The 17138-nt window shown below is 46.9% G+C and overlaps 1 protein-coding gene across 4 annotated transcripts in view; it reads left to right on the forward strand.

Annotated features, from left to right (window-relative positions):
* The first annotated feature begins 8908 nt into the window (after positions 1–8908).
* LOC137302563 (ceramide-1-phosphate transfer protein-like) overlaps positions 8909–17138 on the forward strand; it is a 37326-nt gene continuing 29096 nt past the window's right edge. The window contains exons 1-2 of one of the 4 annotated variants that reach the window (XM_067972308.1): positions 8909–13267; positions 14651–17136. Coding sequence is in view for 3 of the 4 variants with exons in the window: in XM_067972306.1 (XP_067828407.1) it covers positions 13141–13267 (127 nt within the window). In the remaining variant the exon portion in view is untranslated. The remainder of the gene's footprint in view (positions 13268–14650; positions 17137–17138) is intronic. The other 3 variants (XM_067972306.1, XM_067972307.1, XM_067972309.1) reach the window with 3 other exon arrangements.

The following is a 17138-nucleotide window of genomic DNA, read 5'->3' on the forward strand; positions in this document are numbered from 1 at the left end:
GCCCCAGCCAGAAACAGGTCCAGCTCTCGCTTGAAGGAATTCAACGAATCGGCGTTCACCGTCGAGCCAGCAGCCTGTGGGAAAAGAACCACCTCCTGAACTGGCCTTAAACAACTTAAAATTGTGACCCCTGGTCCTCTCTAACATATCTAATTGGAACAATTTTTTAACTGGAACACAATGCTTTCCTTTCATTATCTTGTAAACCTCAATCAGATCACCCCTAAGTCTACGTTTCTCTAAAGTGTAGAATCCTAGCTCTTTTAGCCTATCTTGATAACTAAGATGCTTTTAGCTGGGAATTAGTCTATGGCCCTCTGCACCCTTTCCAAAGTCTTAATATGTAAGGTCTAAACCATGTGAGGAGACCAAAACTGGACACAGTATTCCAAATGAGGCCTCACCAAGGTCTTGTACAAGGAAAAAATAGTATGCTTTGCCTTATGGTCAATCGTCCTATAAAGGCAGCCCAACATCTGATTCACTTTAGCTATCGATTCACTTTAGCTATTCCTTAGCAGAGGGGGCAGTGACCAGAGGGCATAGATTTAAAGTGATTGGTAGAAGGATTAGAGGGGAGCTGAGGAGAATGTTTTACACTCAGAGGGTGGTGGGGGTCTGGAACTCACTGCCTGAGAGGGTGGTAGAGGCAGAAACCCTCATCACATTTAAAAAGTACCTGGATGTGCACCTGAAGTGCCGAAACCTACAGGGCTATGGACCAAGTGCTGGAAAGTGGGATTAGGCTGGGTGGCTCATTTTCGGCCAGCACGGACACGATGGACCGAAAGGCCTCCTTCGGTGCCGTAAATTTTTAATGATTCTATGATTCACAGCATTGCCCAAGAACCTTTCGAGATTTGTGCACTAGAACGCCCAGATCTCTCTCTTTCTCCACCTGCTTTAATGCTATTCCCTGAAGGGTGTATGTATGTTGAGCATTTGTCCTGCCCACATGCATAACACTGCACTTCTCCAATAGGGAGAATTAGTTTGACAAGGTAGACGTGGAGAAAATGTTTCCACTTGTGGGGGAGTCCCAAACTAGAGGTCATAAATATAAGATAGTCACTAATAAATCCAATAGGGAATTCAGGAGAAACCTCTTTACCCAGAGAGTGGTGAGAATGTGGAACATGTTATCACTAGGGATAGTTGAGGCAAATAGCATAGATGCATTTAAGGGGAAGCTGGATAAACACATGAGGGAGAAAGGAATAGAAGGATATGCAGATGTGGTTAGATGAAGTAGGGGGGAGGAGGCTCGTGTGGAGCATAAACGCTGACATGGACCAGTAGGACTGAATGGCCTGTTTCTGTGCTGTAGACTTGATGTAACTCAATATCACAATGGGATGAGTCAGTTTCATGTTAATAGAGACAGGTCTCTCCACTGTCTCTGATTTGTCACACTGCTCGTCAGACATCCAGTACTGGATGAGCAAAAATTTCCTCCAAATAAATATTGGGAAGACCGAAGCCAATGTCTTTGGTCCCTGCCACGAACTCCGTTCCCTAGCCACTGCCTGAGGCTGCACCAGACTGTTCGCAACCTTGCCATCTTATTTGACCCTGAGCTGAGCTTCTGACCACATATCCTCTCCATCACCAAGGCCGCCTACTTCCACCTCCATAACATCGCCCGTCTCACCCCCTGCCCCAGCTTATCTGCTGCTGAAATCCTCATCCGTGCCTTTGTTACCCCCAGACTGGACTATTCCAATGCTCTCCTGGCCGGCCTCCCATCTTCCATTCACCATAAACTTGAGCTCATCCAAAACTCTGCTGCCCGCATCCAAACTCACACCAAGTCCCGTACACCCATCACCCCCAAGTGCTCACTGACCTACATTGGCTTCCAGTCCGGTAAGGCCTCGATTTTAAAATTCTCATCCTTGTTTTCAAATCCCTCCATGGCCCTCGCCCCTCCCTATCTCTGTAACCTCCTCCAGCCCTACAACCCTCCGAGATCTCTGCGCCCCTCCAATTCTGGTCTCTTGCACATCCCGGATTTTCATCAGTCTACCATTGGTGGCCGTGCCTTCAGCTGCCTGGGCCCTAAGCTCTGGAATTCCCTCCCTAAACCTCTCCGCCTCTCTCTCCTCCTTTAAGAGGCTACATAAAACCTACCCTTTGACCAAGCTTTTGGTCACCTGTTCTAATATCTCCTAAAAGGCTTGGAGTCAAATTATGTTTGATAATCGCTCCTGTGAAGTGCCTTGGGACGTTTTACTACGTTAAAGATGCTATATAAATGCAGGTTGTTGTTGTTGTTCTTATTAATAGAGACAGGCGGTAATGGGATGATTCAGTTTCAGGTTAATAGACACAGATGGTAGCTAAGATGCTTGATGAATGTGAAACTGCTCTATTATCACTGCAGGTTGCAAATCAGTTCTACCTTCGCTGAGCAGAAATGGGTAAACTCAGCCTCAATTAATATAAATCAAAAGCAAAATACTGCGGATGCTGGAAATCTGACTGCGAAAGGTCTTTGACCTGAAATGTTAACTCTGTTTCTTTCTCCGCAGATGCTGCCTGACCTGCTGAGCTTCTCCAGCATTTTCTATTTTTATTTCAATTAATATAAAAAACTGCCTCTCTTTCAAACTGTAGAGCAATATCACAGATCAGAGAAACAAAGCAAATACTTCTTATGTTGGGCAATGATGTTCACAGTTATGTATGTCTGATGAGAGAAACCTGGTTAACCATATATCAAATCAGTCAGACAGAGCACAGTCACGATGGGCCAAATGGCCTCCTTCTGTGCTGTAAGATTCTATGAGCACTCAAAACAAAAAGCTATCAAGTGTACTTCAAAAGCTACTTTCACAAGCAAAGGATCTTTCAGAATATATGATCAGTGAACCACAACTATAATGAATCATTGCCGTAAAATTTTGGCTGCTCCTACCCCCCTCCCCAGCCTTCCCTTAACCCCCCTCCCCAGCCTTCCCTTAACCCCCCTCCCCCAGCCTTCCCTTAACTCCCCTCCCCCAGCCTTCCCTTAACTCCCCTCCCCCAGCCTTCCCTTAACCCCCCTCCCCCAGCCTTCCCTTAACCCCCCTCCCCCAGCCTTCCCTTAACCCCCCTCCCCCAGCCTTCCCTTAACCCCCCTCCCCCAGCCTTCCCTTAACCCCCCTCCCCCAGCCTTCCCTTTTTCCTAATATCTACAGTGCCTGATAATAAATGTGAGATTACTACAACTTGAGAACATTAGGGGTACAGGTTCAATGTTAGAAGAATCATAGAATGGTTACAGCACAGAAGGAGGCCATTCAGCCCATCGAGCACATGCTGGCTCTTTGTAAGAGCAATCCTGTTAGTCCCATTTCCCCCGTAGCCCTGTTTCCCTTCAAATATTTATCCAATTCCTTTTAGAAAGCCACAATTGAATTTGCTTCCCTTTCAGGCAGCGCATTCCAGATCATAACTACTCGCTGCGTAAAAAGGTTTTTCCTCATGTCGCCTTTGGTTCTTTTGCCGATCACATAAATCTGTGTCCTCTGGTTCTCGACTCTTCCTCCAATGGGAACAGTTTCTCTTTATTTACTTTATCTAAACCCTTCATGATTTTGAACACCTCTATCAAATCTCCTCTCAACCTTCTCTGATCTAAGGAGAACAATCCCAGCTTCTCCAGTCTATCCATGTAACAGAAGTCCCTCATCCCTGGAAGCATTCTAGTAAATCTTTTCTGCACCCTCTCTAAGGCCTTCACATCCTTCCCAAAGTGTGGTGCCCAGAACTGGACACAATACTCTAGTTGTGGCCAAACCCAGTGTTTTATAAAGGTTCATCATGACTTCCTTGCTTTTGTACTCTATGCCTCTATTTATAAAGCCCAGGATCCCGTATGCTTTTTTAACCGCTTTCTCAACCTGCCCTGCCACCTTCAACGATTTGTACACATATACCCCCAGGTCTCGCTGTTCCTGTACCCCTTTAGAATTGTGCCATTTAGTTTATATTGCCTCTCCTCGTTCTTCCTGCCAAAATGTATCACTTCGCACCTCTCTGCATTAAATTTCATCTGCCACGTGTCCGGATATTCCACCAGCCTGTCTATATCCTCTTGAAGTCTATCACTATCCCCCTCACTGTTTACTACCCTTTCAAGTTTTGTGTCATCTGCAAATTTTGAAATTGTGCCCTGTACACCCAAGTCCAAGTCATTAATAAATATCAAGAAAAGCAGTGCTCCCAGCACCGACCCCTGGCGAACACCACTGTACACCTCCCTCCAGTCAGAAAAACAACCGTTCACCACTGCTCTTTGTTTCCTATCACTTAGCCAATTTGGTATCCATACTGCCACTGCCCCTTTTATTCCATGAGCTTCAATTTTGCTGACAAGCCTATTGTGTGGCACTTTATCAAACGCCTTTTGAAAGTCCATATACACCACATCAACCCTCTCTGTTACCCACCTGAAGGAAGGCATTCAGACAGTTTAGACTTAGTTATGTAGCCCAGTGGGTCAGAAATGGGGATGTTCGCTGATGACTGCACAGTGTTCAGTTCCATTCGCAACCCCTCAGATAATGAAGCAGTCCGAGCCTGAATGCAGCAAGACCTGGACAACATCCAGGCTTGGGCTCATAAGTGGCAAGTAACATTCGCGCCAGATAAGTGCCAGGCAATGACCATCTCCAACAAGAGAGAGTCTAACCACCTCCCCTTGACATTCAACGGCATTACCATCGCCGAATCCCCCACCATCAACATCCTGGGGGTCACCATTGACCAGAAACTTAACTGGACCAGCCATATAAATACTGTGGCTACAAGAGCAGGTCAGAGGCTGGGTGTTCTGCGGCGAGTGACTCACCTCCTGACTCCCCAAAGCCTTTCCACCATCTACAAGGCACAAGTCAGGAGTGTGATGGAATACTCTCCACTTGCCTGGATGAGTGCAGCTCCAACAACACTCAAGAAGCTCGACACCATCCAAGATAAAGCAGCCCGCTTGATTGGCACCCCATCCACCAACCTAAACATTCACTCCCTTCACCACCGGCGCACCGTGGCTGCAGAGTGTACCATCCACAGGATGCACTGCAGCAACTCACCAAGGCTTCTTCGACAGCACCTCCCAAACCTGCGACCTCTACCACCTAGAAGGACAAGAGCAGCAGGCACATGGGAACAACACCATCTGCACGTTCCCCTCCAAGTCACACACCATCCTGACTTGGAAATATATCGCCGTTCCTTCATCGTCGCTGGGTCAAAATCCTGGAACTCCCTTCCTAACAGCACTGTGGGAGAACCTTCACCACACGGACTGCAGCGGTTCAAGAAGGCGGCTCACCACCACCTTCTCAAGGGCAATTAGGGATGGGCAATAAATGCTGGCCTCGCCAGCGACGCCCACATCCCATGAACGAATGAAAAAAAAGTCAACTGTCCAGGGTTGTGGGTAAACATATTTAGATAGCTGAGGAAATCCGCTATTGAGAAATACTGATTTCTCAAATGATCAGTTAGACTGCAGAATCTTTTCCGAGATGTACTTTCCCATGACCCTAACAGAAGCCTGACCTCAACTCCTCACTCTATCGTGACCTCACCTCCTCACTATATCCTGACCTCACCTCCTCACTCTATCCTGACCTCACCTCCTCACTCTATCCTGACCTCACCTCCTCACTATATCCTGACCTCACCTCCTCACTATACCCTGACCTCACCTCCTCACTCTATCCTGACCTCACCTCCTCACTCTATCCTGACCTCACCTCCTCACTCTATCCTGACCTCACCTCCTCACTCTATCCTGACCTCACCTCCTCACTCTATCCTGACCTCACCTCCTCACTCTATCCTGACCTCACCTCCTCACTATATCCTGACCTCACCTCCTCACTCTATCCTGACCTCACCTCCTCACTATATCCTGACCTCACCTCCTCACTCTATCCTGACCTCACCTCCTCACTATATCCTGACCTCACCTCCTCACTCTATCCTGACCTCACCTCCTCACTATATCTTGACCTCACCTCCTCACTCTATCCTGACCTCACCTCCTCACTCTATCCTGACCACACCTCACTCTATCCTGTCCTCACCTCCTCACTCTATCCTGACCTCACCTCCTCACTATATCCTGACCTCACCTCCTCACTCTATCCTGACCTCACCTCCTCACTCTATCCTGACCTCACCTCCTCACTCTATCCTGACCTCACCTCCTCACTCTATCCTGACCTCACCTCCTCACTATATCCTGACCTCACCTCCTCACTCTATCCTGACCTCACCTCCTCACTATATCCTGACCTCACCTCCTCACTCTATCCTGACCTCACCTCCTCACTATATCCTGACCTCACCTCCTCACTCTATCCTGACCTCACCTCCTCACTATATCCTGACCTCACCTCCTCACTCTATCCTGACCTCACCTCCTCACTATATCCTGACCTCACCTCCTCACTATATCCTGACCTCACCTCCTCACTATATCCTGACCTCACCTCCTCACTCTATCCTGACCTCACCTCCTCACTATATCCTGACCTCACCTCCTCACTATATCCTGACCTCACCTCCTCACTATATCTTGACCTCACCTCCTCACTCTATCCTGACCTCACCTCCTCACTATACCCTGACCTCACCTCCTCACTCTATCCTGACCACACCTCACTCTATCCTGTCCTCACCTCCTCACTCTATCCTGACCTCACCTCCTCACTATATCCTGACCTCACCTCCTCACTCTATCCTGACCTCACCTCCTCACTCTATCCTGACCTCACCTCCTCACTCTATCCTGTCCTCACCTCCTCACTCTATCCTGACCTCACCTCCTCACTCTATCCTGACCTCACCTCCTCACTATATCCTGACCTCACCTCCTCACTCTATCCTGACCTCACCTCCTCACTCTATCCTGACCTCACCTCCTCACTATACCCTGACCTCACCTCCTCACTCTATCCTGACCTCACCTCCTCACTATATCCTGACCTCACCTCCTCACTCTATCCTGACCTCACCTCCTCACTATACCCTGACCTCACCTCCTCACTATATCCTGACCTCACCTCCTCACTATATCCTGACCTCACCTCCTCACTCTATCCTGACCTCACCTCCTCACTATACCCTGACCTCACCTCCTCACTATATCCTGACCTCACCTCCTCACTCTATCCTGACCTCACCTCCTCACTATATCCTGACCTCACCTCCTCTCCTGCCTGGCCTGCATTCTTCAATCTTAGAGGTCTCCTGATATTATCAGCCTTGTGATTTCTCAATAAGAAACTACAATGTATGGTCCACCCATGCAGTAAGGATTGGTTTTACTTTCTGCAAGCTTCTGAAACTGTCGTTTTTCATTACAGATAAAAGTTCAGGCATGGTGCCCTGCTCCCTGAAGGAAATTATCCTGCCTAGAAAACAAAAATGGTCTCAATCCAGTCTGCAGCTGTGTGATTGGTCAGTAATAATGTTGCCATACAGCCCAGAGAATAAACCTATCAGTTTAAAAATAAATCAGCATAGCAAACAACAACTTCCATTTATAGAATGCCTTTAACGTAGTAAAACGTCCCAAGGCACTTCACAGAGCTCGTCGATTGCAAGAATTTGCTCCATCAATGTCATCCTCCAGATATCGGAATTGAGTGTTTCGAAGTCTGATTTTTCTCTCCAGTTCAGCCTCCCTCTCCCTTGGAACAAACCCTCTCATCTCACACCAAGCAACAAATGCCAGACTTTATTTTCCCAGATGGAACTTTCCTGTTCAAATTAAATTGACAGAATGCTGGAATCCTGAATTATTAGCTGCACAAATGCATCTTGGAATTATTTTCAAATTTGGAAGGATGCAGAAGAAACATGAACCAATTTACAGAAAGTCCCCAACTGCTGTCCTGAGCAAGTGAGGCAAACTTGTTTTCACTGTTGGGTGAGAATGAATTAGCGGCAGACTGGGGTTCTGGCAGAATGTGTTTAACAGAAGGTGTTCAACAGAAGGTGTTTAACAGAATGTGTTTAACAGAAGGTGTTTAACAGAATGTGTTTAACAGAATGTGTTTAACAGAAGGTGTTTAACAGAATGTGTTTAACAGAATGTGTTTAACAGAAGGTGTTTAACAGAATGTGTTTAACAGAATGTGTTTAACAGAAGGTGTTTAACAGAAGGTGTTTAACAGAATGTGTTTAACAGAATGTGTTTAACAGAAGGTGTTGAACAGAAGGTGTTGAACAGAAGGTGTTTAACAGAAGGTGTTTAACAGAATGTGTTTAACAGAATGTGTTTAACAGAAGGTGTTTAACAGAAGGTGTTTAACAGAATGTGTTTAACAGAATGTGTTTAACAGAATGTGAATGTGTTTAACAGAATGTGTTTAACAGAAGGTGTTTAACAGAATGTGTTTAACAGAATGTGTTTAACAGAAGGTGTTTAACAGAAGGTGTTTAACAGAATGTGTTTAACAGAAGGTGTTTAACAGAATGTGTTTAACAGAATGTGTTTAACAGAAGGTGTTGAACAGAAGGTGTTTAACAGAATGTGTTTAACAGAATGTGTTTAACAGAAGGTGTTTAACAGAAGGTGTTTAACAGAATGTGTTTAACAGAATGTGTTTAACAGAAGGTGTTTAACAGAAGGTGTTTAACAGAATGTGTTTAACAGAAGGTGTTTAACAGAATGTGTTTAACAGAATGTGTTTAACAGAATGTGTTTAACAGAAGGTGTTTAACAGAATGTGTTTAACAGAATGTGTTTAACAGAAGGTGTTTAACAGAAGGTGTTTAACAGAAGGTGTTTAACAGAATGTGTTTAACAGAATGTGTTTAACAGAATGTGTTTAACAGAATGTGTTTAACAGAAGGTGTTTAACAGAATGTGTTTAACAGAATGTGTTTAACAGAATGTGTTTAACAGAAGGTGTTTAACAGAAGGTGTTTAACAGAATGTGTTTAACAGAATGTGTTTAACAGAATGTGTTTAACAGAATGTGTTTAACAGAAGGTGTTTAACAGAAGGTGTTGAACAGAAGGTGTTGAACAGAAGGTGTTTAACAGAAGGTTGTTCCACTGATCCTGTGAAGGGAAATGATGTTAAACCAATGTTCCAGGCATAGCTTCAGCTGTCTGGATCGGAGCACGATACTCTGGAGCAAGACACGATACTCTGGAGCAAGACACGATACTCTGGATCGGAGCACGATACTCTGGATCGGAGCACGATACTCTGGATCGGAGCACGATACTCTGGATCGGAGCACGATACTCTGGAGCAAGACACGATACTCTGGATCGGAGCACGATACTCTGGATCGGAGCACGATACTCTGGATCGGAGCACGATACTCTGGAGCAAGACACGATACTCTGGATCGGAGCACGATACTCTGGAGCAAGACACGATACTCTGGATCGGAGCACGATACTCTGGAGCAAGACACGATACTCTGGAGCAAGACACGATACTCTGGAGCAAGACACGATACTCTGGAGCATGATACTCTATCCTGACCTCATCTCTCCTGCCTGGCCTGCATTCTTCAATCTTGGAGGTCTCCTGATATTATCGATACTCTGGAGCAAGACATGATACTCTGGAATGTGATACTCTGGAGCAAGACACGATACTCTGGAACGTGATACTCTGGAGCAAGACACGGTACTCTGGAACGTGATACTCTGGAGCAAGACACAGTACTCTGGAACGTGATACTCTGGAGCAAGATACTCTGGAGCAAGACGCAATCATCTGGAACACAATACTCTGGAGCATGACGCGATACTCTGGAATGTGATACTCTGGAGCAAGACACGGTAGTCTGGAACGTGATACTCTGGAGCAAGACACGGTACTCTGGAATGTGATACTCTGGAGCAAGATACTCTGGAGCAAGACGCAATCATCTGGAACACGATACTCTGGAGCATGACGCGATACTCTGGAACACGATACTCTGGAGCAAGACATGATATTCTGGAACACGATACTCTGGAGCATGACGCGATACTCTGGAACACGATACTCTGGAGCAAGACACGATACTCTGGACAATGATAATCTAGAGCAAGACATGAAACTCTCGAGCAAAACACAATACACTGGAGCAAGACACGATACTCTGGAGCAAGACACAATACTCTGGAACACAGTACTCTGGAACACAGTACTCTGAACAATGATACTCTAGAGCAAGACACAATACTCTGGAACACAATACTCTGGACAATGATACTCTGGAGCAAGACACGATGCTCTGGAACACGATACTCTGGAACACAATGCTCTGGAGCAAGACATGTGCTCTGGACAACGATACTCTGGAGCAAGTGCAGCCACCTTTATAGTTCAAAACCAGTAAAGGACAACATCACCCATTTAAAATACTAAAGTAGCATATACTCACTGTAATTACAAGAAATTCACGCAAGGAAATTTAAACCCAGGCCACAATGTGATTTGTTATATGCTTTGTTTCTATTTACTTGAGATTCCTGTTAAAATATCTCGGGTTCCTCTTTCTTTTCTCTCTCCCTCTTACTCTTGTTCCCTGCTTATTCTTTCCATCCTCTAACTCCCTCACCCTCTCACTTTTCTCCTATCCCTCCTTCCCCGTCATTCTCCCTCGATCATTCTGTCTCCCTCTTTTCCCTTTCATTCGCTCTTTTCCCTCTCTCTCTCATTCAGTCCCTCTTGCCTCTCATTCAAGGTAAATTCATTTGTTGATGTTGTGAGTAATTCAAATATAATTTCAGAATGGAGTTAAGGCTGTCTGTTTAATTGTGGCTGACTTGTGTCTCACATCAGGATCAGGATTTAATGTGTAGGTAAGTTCCAAAAAGCCAGTATTCAATCGCAAGAGGCCACATGTAGCATAGACAGCGTGGTTGAACAAACCGCTCCAGATGATCACTACAGGCTGCTTTTAAACTGAATAACTAACCCACTCTGACCCTGACTCGTTAAATCCATTTAAACACCATAAGTAGTGGACTCAAGTGCCCAACCATACCCGAGTATCCAACATCCCTCCACACAGTGTGGAAGAGCATGCCAGGAGCAGCACCAGGCGTACCTAAAATGAGCTGCCAACCTGGTGAAGCTACAACACAGGACTACATGCATGCTAAACAGCGGAAGCAACATGCTATAGACAGAGCTAAGCGATTCCACAATCAACGGATCAGATCAAAGCTCTGCAGTCCTGCCACATCCAGTCGTGAATGGTGATGGACAATTAAACAACTAATGGGAGGAGGAGGCTCTGTAAACATCCCCATCCTCAATGATGGCAGAGCCCAGCACGTGAGTGCAAAAGACAAGGCTGAAGCGTTTGCAACCATCTTCAGCCAGAAGTGCCGAGTAGATGATCCATCTCTGCCTCCTCCCGATATCCCCACCATCACAGAAGCCAGTCTTCAGCCAATTCGATTCACTCCATGTGATATCAAGAAATGGCTGAGTGCACTGGATACAACAAAGGCTATGGGCCCCGACAACATCCCGGCTGTAGTGCTGAAGGCTTGTGCTCCAGAACTAGCTGCACCTCTAGCCAAGCTGTTCCAGTACAGCTACAACACTGGCATCTACCTGACAATGTGGAAAATTGCTCAGGTATGTCCTGTCCACAAAAAGCAGGACAAATCCAATGCGGCCAATTACCCCCCCATCAGCCTACTCTCAATCATCAGCAAAGTGATGGAAGGTGTCGTCGACAGTGCTATCAAGCAGCACTAACTCACCAATAACCTGCTCACCGATGCTCAGTTTGGGTTCCACGAGGACCATACAGCTCCAGACCTCATTACAGCCTTGGTGCAAACATGGACAAAAGAGCTGAATTCCAGAGGTGAGGTGAGAGTGACTGCCCTTGACATCAAGGCAGCATTTGACTGAGTGCGGCACCAAGGAGCCCTAGTAAAATTGAAGTCGATGGGAATCAGGGGGAAAACTCTCCAATGGCTGGAGTCATACCTAGCACAAAGGAAGATGATAGTGGTTGTTGGAGGCCAATCATCTCAGCCCCAGGAAACTGCTGCAGGAGTTCCTCAGGGCAGTGTCCTAGGCCCAACCATCTTCAGTTGCTTCATCAATGACCTTCCCTCCATCATAAGGTCAGAAATGGGGATGTTCGCTGATGATTGCACAGTGTTCAGTTCCATTCGCAACCCCTCAGATAATGAAGCAGTCTGTGCCCGCGTGCAGCAAGACCTGGACAATATCCAGGCTCGGGCTGATAAGTGGCAAGTAACATTCACGCCAGACAAGTGCCAGGCAATGACCATCTCCAACAAGAGAGAGTCTAACCACCTCCCCATGACATTCAACGGCATTACCATTGCCGAATCCCCCACCATCAACATCCTGAGGGTCACCATTGACCAGAAACTTAACTGGACCTGCCACATAAATACTGTGGCTACAAGTCAGGGGCGAGTGACTCACCTCCTGACTCCCCAAAGCCTTTCCACCATCTACAAGGCACAAGTCAGGAGTGTGATGGAATACTCTCCACTTGCCTGGATGAGTGCAGCTCCAACAATACTCAAGAGGCTCGACACCATCCAGGACAAAGCAGCCCGCTTGATTGGCACCCCATCCACCACCCTAAACATTCACTCCCTTCACCACCAGCGCACAGTGGCTGCAGTGTGTACCATCCACAGGATGCACTGCAGCAACTCGCCAAGGCTTCTTCGACAGCACCTCCCAAACCCGCGACCTCTACCACTAGAAGGACAAGGGCAGCAGGCACATGGGAACAACACCACCTGCACGTTCCCCTCCAAGTCACACACCATCCCGACTTGGAAATATATCGCTCGTCAGGATCAGACTGGACAATTTATTTACACAATAAAGCAGCTTGGAGCCCCTGACATTGATTAACACCGTGTCCACATGAAGAGGAGCTCTGCTACTTTAACGCTGTAGGAAGACAGTTCCCTTTTAAGATTCTGGTGTGTTGGCTCAGCGATTGCAGGGAGGGAAATTGTACTTTGGAGCCTCTTTGTTTGCAATGAAAGGCTGTGTGTGCTGATGCACAGCATCGACTAAACATTTCACAAGAGGGAACAGAGGCATATCAATGTGAGCTCTGTTCGTAACCAGTGGGAAGATGGGACACAGCCTGACAGTACTGCAAGCCCGATATGCTTTCGAGAAATCTACGCACAATGAGTAAGGAGAGATTGACGCGCAGCAAAGGGAAGACCCTCAGGTTTCTGCCGCTTGTAATGGTCCTCCTTCTGCTTATCTATCTAACAAGCTTTAACCTCCGTAAGTACAAGCGATTATCAAAGTGCATGTTAGTTGGAGGTGAAAGTTTATGCTACCTGGCCACTCTATTTCAATACGTAACATCCCAGAATTTTGGCCGTGTGGTTACCATCTCAGCTTTCCCTGTCAGCCTCACTCTGATTTTCAGTGGAGGGAATGTTTTCCGCGAGGATCACAGCAACTGACAGTTAAAGACATGTGAAAATTGTTCTGATGGCATTTTTGGTTATTGGATTGCCTGGTGACATACTGACCAGTGCTAAGTTAGCTGACCCCAGCAAGGCACAGTGTTCCTGGGTTCGGGAGGGGAAAATCAGCTACTGCCCCTGCTTCTGACCGTTGGAAAATGCATGCATTTGGAGTCATCAAATCAGAACAGGATTGGGTTGGATTGTGATGCCCTCCACAATAAAATAGCCAGGAGTTTGCCAAAGTACAGGGGCAGGGGAGACAGCCTAAGTCAGGAGAGATGTTTTGAATGATAGAAGCGCAGCTGTAAAGTTGAAACAAAACACAAGGGAACAAATTTATCCAATCCAAAAAAACAAGCAATAGAGTTAGGGTTAGGGTTAAGGGTTAGGACGAACAGTTTTCAAACTCCTTCTTGTGGCTGTGCACCTGTAGGAATGAGCTTTGCTCCAGCTTTTAAAGGTGCACAGCACTGGCATTGTGCTAATGGTGCAATACATCATAAGACCATAAGAGATAGGAGCAGGAGTAGGCCATTCGGCCCCTAGAGCCTGCTCTGCCATTCAATGAGATCATCAAAACTCATGGGGAGCAACACGCCCCCAAATGAATGTGCTGAGGAGGTTTGCCCCTCAGAGAAACCAGGGAAGCACAAATCTGGCACACAGTGTCTGACTCCAGATTACCAGTACTCCTGTGCTCAGCATATGCCTGCTCATCGTTACATGGCAGCAGAATTTCAGCCCCAGGTTGTCAAAACAATTTCCTCTTTTGGGCACTGGAAATGCATCATTCATACATTTTAGCCACATACAATGGGTGAACAAGGTTGCTTGCACTGTCTTGGCAGCATAAGGGATTTAAAGGGACAACAGCAAGTAGAGCTGATGATTGTCGGCTGTTTTTGAAGCAGTGTTTCTGTGCACTCAGTCATTAAAAAAGATTTGGTGCCAATGGGCTTTAACACTGACATTGTTTGGTTTGCTCCCAAAATGGAAACATTTGGGTTTCCTATGAGAATTCCTCTGTAGTTATGGTTATTTGGAAGAGGAGCAATGGATGGATTCCAAGAATAAAACACCAGAATGGGACTGCACCACCTGCTATTACTCTTTACATTACACATACAGACACAAGCAAATTTAACTTCATTTGTTGGAATTATTCATTTCTTATGCTTCATTATCCTTCCAGGCTGCCACAATGCATCAACATATTAGCAAAGAATATACTCCGAGTGGGGAACTTCAATGTCCATCACCAAGAGTGGCTCGGCAGCACCACTACTGACCGAGCTGGCCGAGTCCTGAGGACATAGCTGCCAGACTGGGCCTGCGGCAGGTGGTGAGTGAACCAACACGAGGGAAAAACTTACTTGACCTCGTCCTCACCAATCTACCTGTCGCAAATGCATCTGCCCACGACAGTATTGGTAGGAGTGACCACCGCACAGTCCTGGTGGAGACAAAGTCCCATCTTCGCACTGAGGACACCATCCAACGTGTTGTGTGGCACTACCACTGTGCTAAATTGGATAGATTCAGAACAGAGCTAGCAGCTCAAAACTGGGCATGCCTGAGGTGCTGTGGGCCATCAGCAGCAGCAGAATTGTATTCCAGCACAATCTATAACCTCATGGCCCGGCATATTCCTCACTCTACCATTACCAACAAGCCAGGGGATCAACCCTGGTTCAATGAGGAGTGTAGAAGAGCATGCCAGGAGCAGCACCAGGCGTACCTGAAAATGAGTTGCCAACCTGGTGAAGCTACAACTCAGGACTACATGCATGTTAAACAGCGGAAGCAACATGCTATAGACAGAGCTAAGCGATTCCACAACCAACGAATCAGATCAAAGCTCTGCAGTCCTGCCACATCCAGTCGTGAATGGTGGTGGACAATTAAACAACTAACGGGAGGAGGAGGCTCTGCAAACATCCCCATCCTCAATGATGGCGGAGTCCAGCACATGAGTGCAAAAGACAAGGCTGAAGCATTTGCAACCATCTTCAGCCAGAAGTGCTGAGTGGATGATCCATCTCAGCCTCCTCCCGATATCCCCACCATCACAGAAGCCAGTCTTCAGCCAATTCGATTCACTCCACATGATATCAAGAGGTCGGTCTCCTCTCAATCATCAGCAAAGTGATGGAAGGTGTCGTCGACAGTGCTATCAAGCGGCATTTACTCACCAATAACCTGCTCACCGATGCTCAGTTTGGGTTCCGCCAGGACCACTCGGCTCCAGACCTCTTTACAGCCTTGGTCCAAACATGGACAAAAGAGCTGAATTCTAGAGGTGAGGTGAGAGTGACTGCCCTTGACATCAAGGCAGCATTTGACTGAGTGTGGCACCAAGGAGCCCCAGTAAAATTGAAGTCGATGGGAATCAGGGGGAAAACTCTCCAGTGGCTGGAGTCATGCCTAGCACAAAGGAAGATGACTGTGGTTGTTGGAGGCCAATCATCTCAGCCCCAGGACATTGCTGCAGGAGTTTCTCAGGGCAGTGTCCTAGGCCCAACCATCTTCAGCTGCTTCATCAATGACTTTCCCTCCATCATGAGATCAGAAATGGGGATGTTTGCGCAGTGTTCAGTTCCATTCGCAACGCCTCAGATAATGAAGCAGTCCGTGCCCGCATGCAACAAGATCTGGACAATATCCAGGCTTGGGCTGATAAGTGGCAAGTAACATTCGCGCCAGACAAGTGTCAGGCAATGACGATCTCCAACAAGAGAGAGTCTAACCACCTCCCCTTGACATTCAACGGCATTACCATCGCCAAATCCCCCACCATCAACATCCTGGGGGTCACCATTGACCAGAAACTTAACTGGACCAGCCATATAAATACTGTGGCTACGAGAGCAGGTCAGAGGCTGGGTATTCTGTGGCGAGTGACTCACCTCCTGACTCCCCTAAACCTTTACACCATCTACAAGACAGAAGTCAGGAGTGTGATGGAATACTCTTCACTTGCCTGGATGAGTGCAGCTCCAACAACACTCAAGAAGCTCGACACCATCCAGGACAAAGCAGCCCGTTTGATTGGCACCCCATCCACCACCCTAAACATTCACTCCCTTCACCACCGGCACACTGTGGCCGCAGTGTGTACCATCCACAGGATGCACTGCAACAACTTGCCAAGGCTTCTTCGACAGCACCTCCCAAACCCGCGACCTCTACCACCTAGAAGGACAAGAGCAGCAGGCACATGGGAACAACACCACCTGCACGTTCCCCTCCAAGTCATACACCATCCCGACTTGGAAATATATCGCCATTCGTTCATTGTTGCTGGGTCAAAATCCTGGAACTCCTTTCCTAACAGCACTGTGGGAGAACCGTCACCACACGGACTGCAGCGGTTCAAGAAGGCGGCTCACCACCACCTTCTCAAGGGCAATTAGGGATGGGCAATAAATGCTGGCCTTGCCAGTGATGCCCACATCCCATGAACGAATAAAAAAAAAAGTGTAAAACTGCAGAAGGACACGGACTAACCTGAGGGCAATAATGAAATGTACAAGTATTACCCGGATAGCCTTTTGCTTCTCTTTGGTTGCAACTCACTCCCCACTGAATTTAAATTCCTTGAGCTCTTCTGAGGTTCTCACAAGAGTGCGTTGCTAAACAGAGTGACAACGGGAATTTGGTGAGAGTGAGAATTCACTGGT

Source organism: Heptranchias perlo, chromosome 35 (genome assembly GCF_035084215.1).
Source record: "Heptranchias perlo isolate sHepPer1 chromosome 35, sHepPer1.hap1, whole genome shotgun sequence".
Classification (NCBI taxonomy): Eukaryota; Metazoa; Chordata; class Chondrichthyes; order Hexanchiformes; family Hexanchidae; genus Heptranchias; species Heptranchias perlo.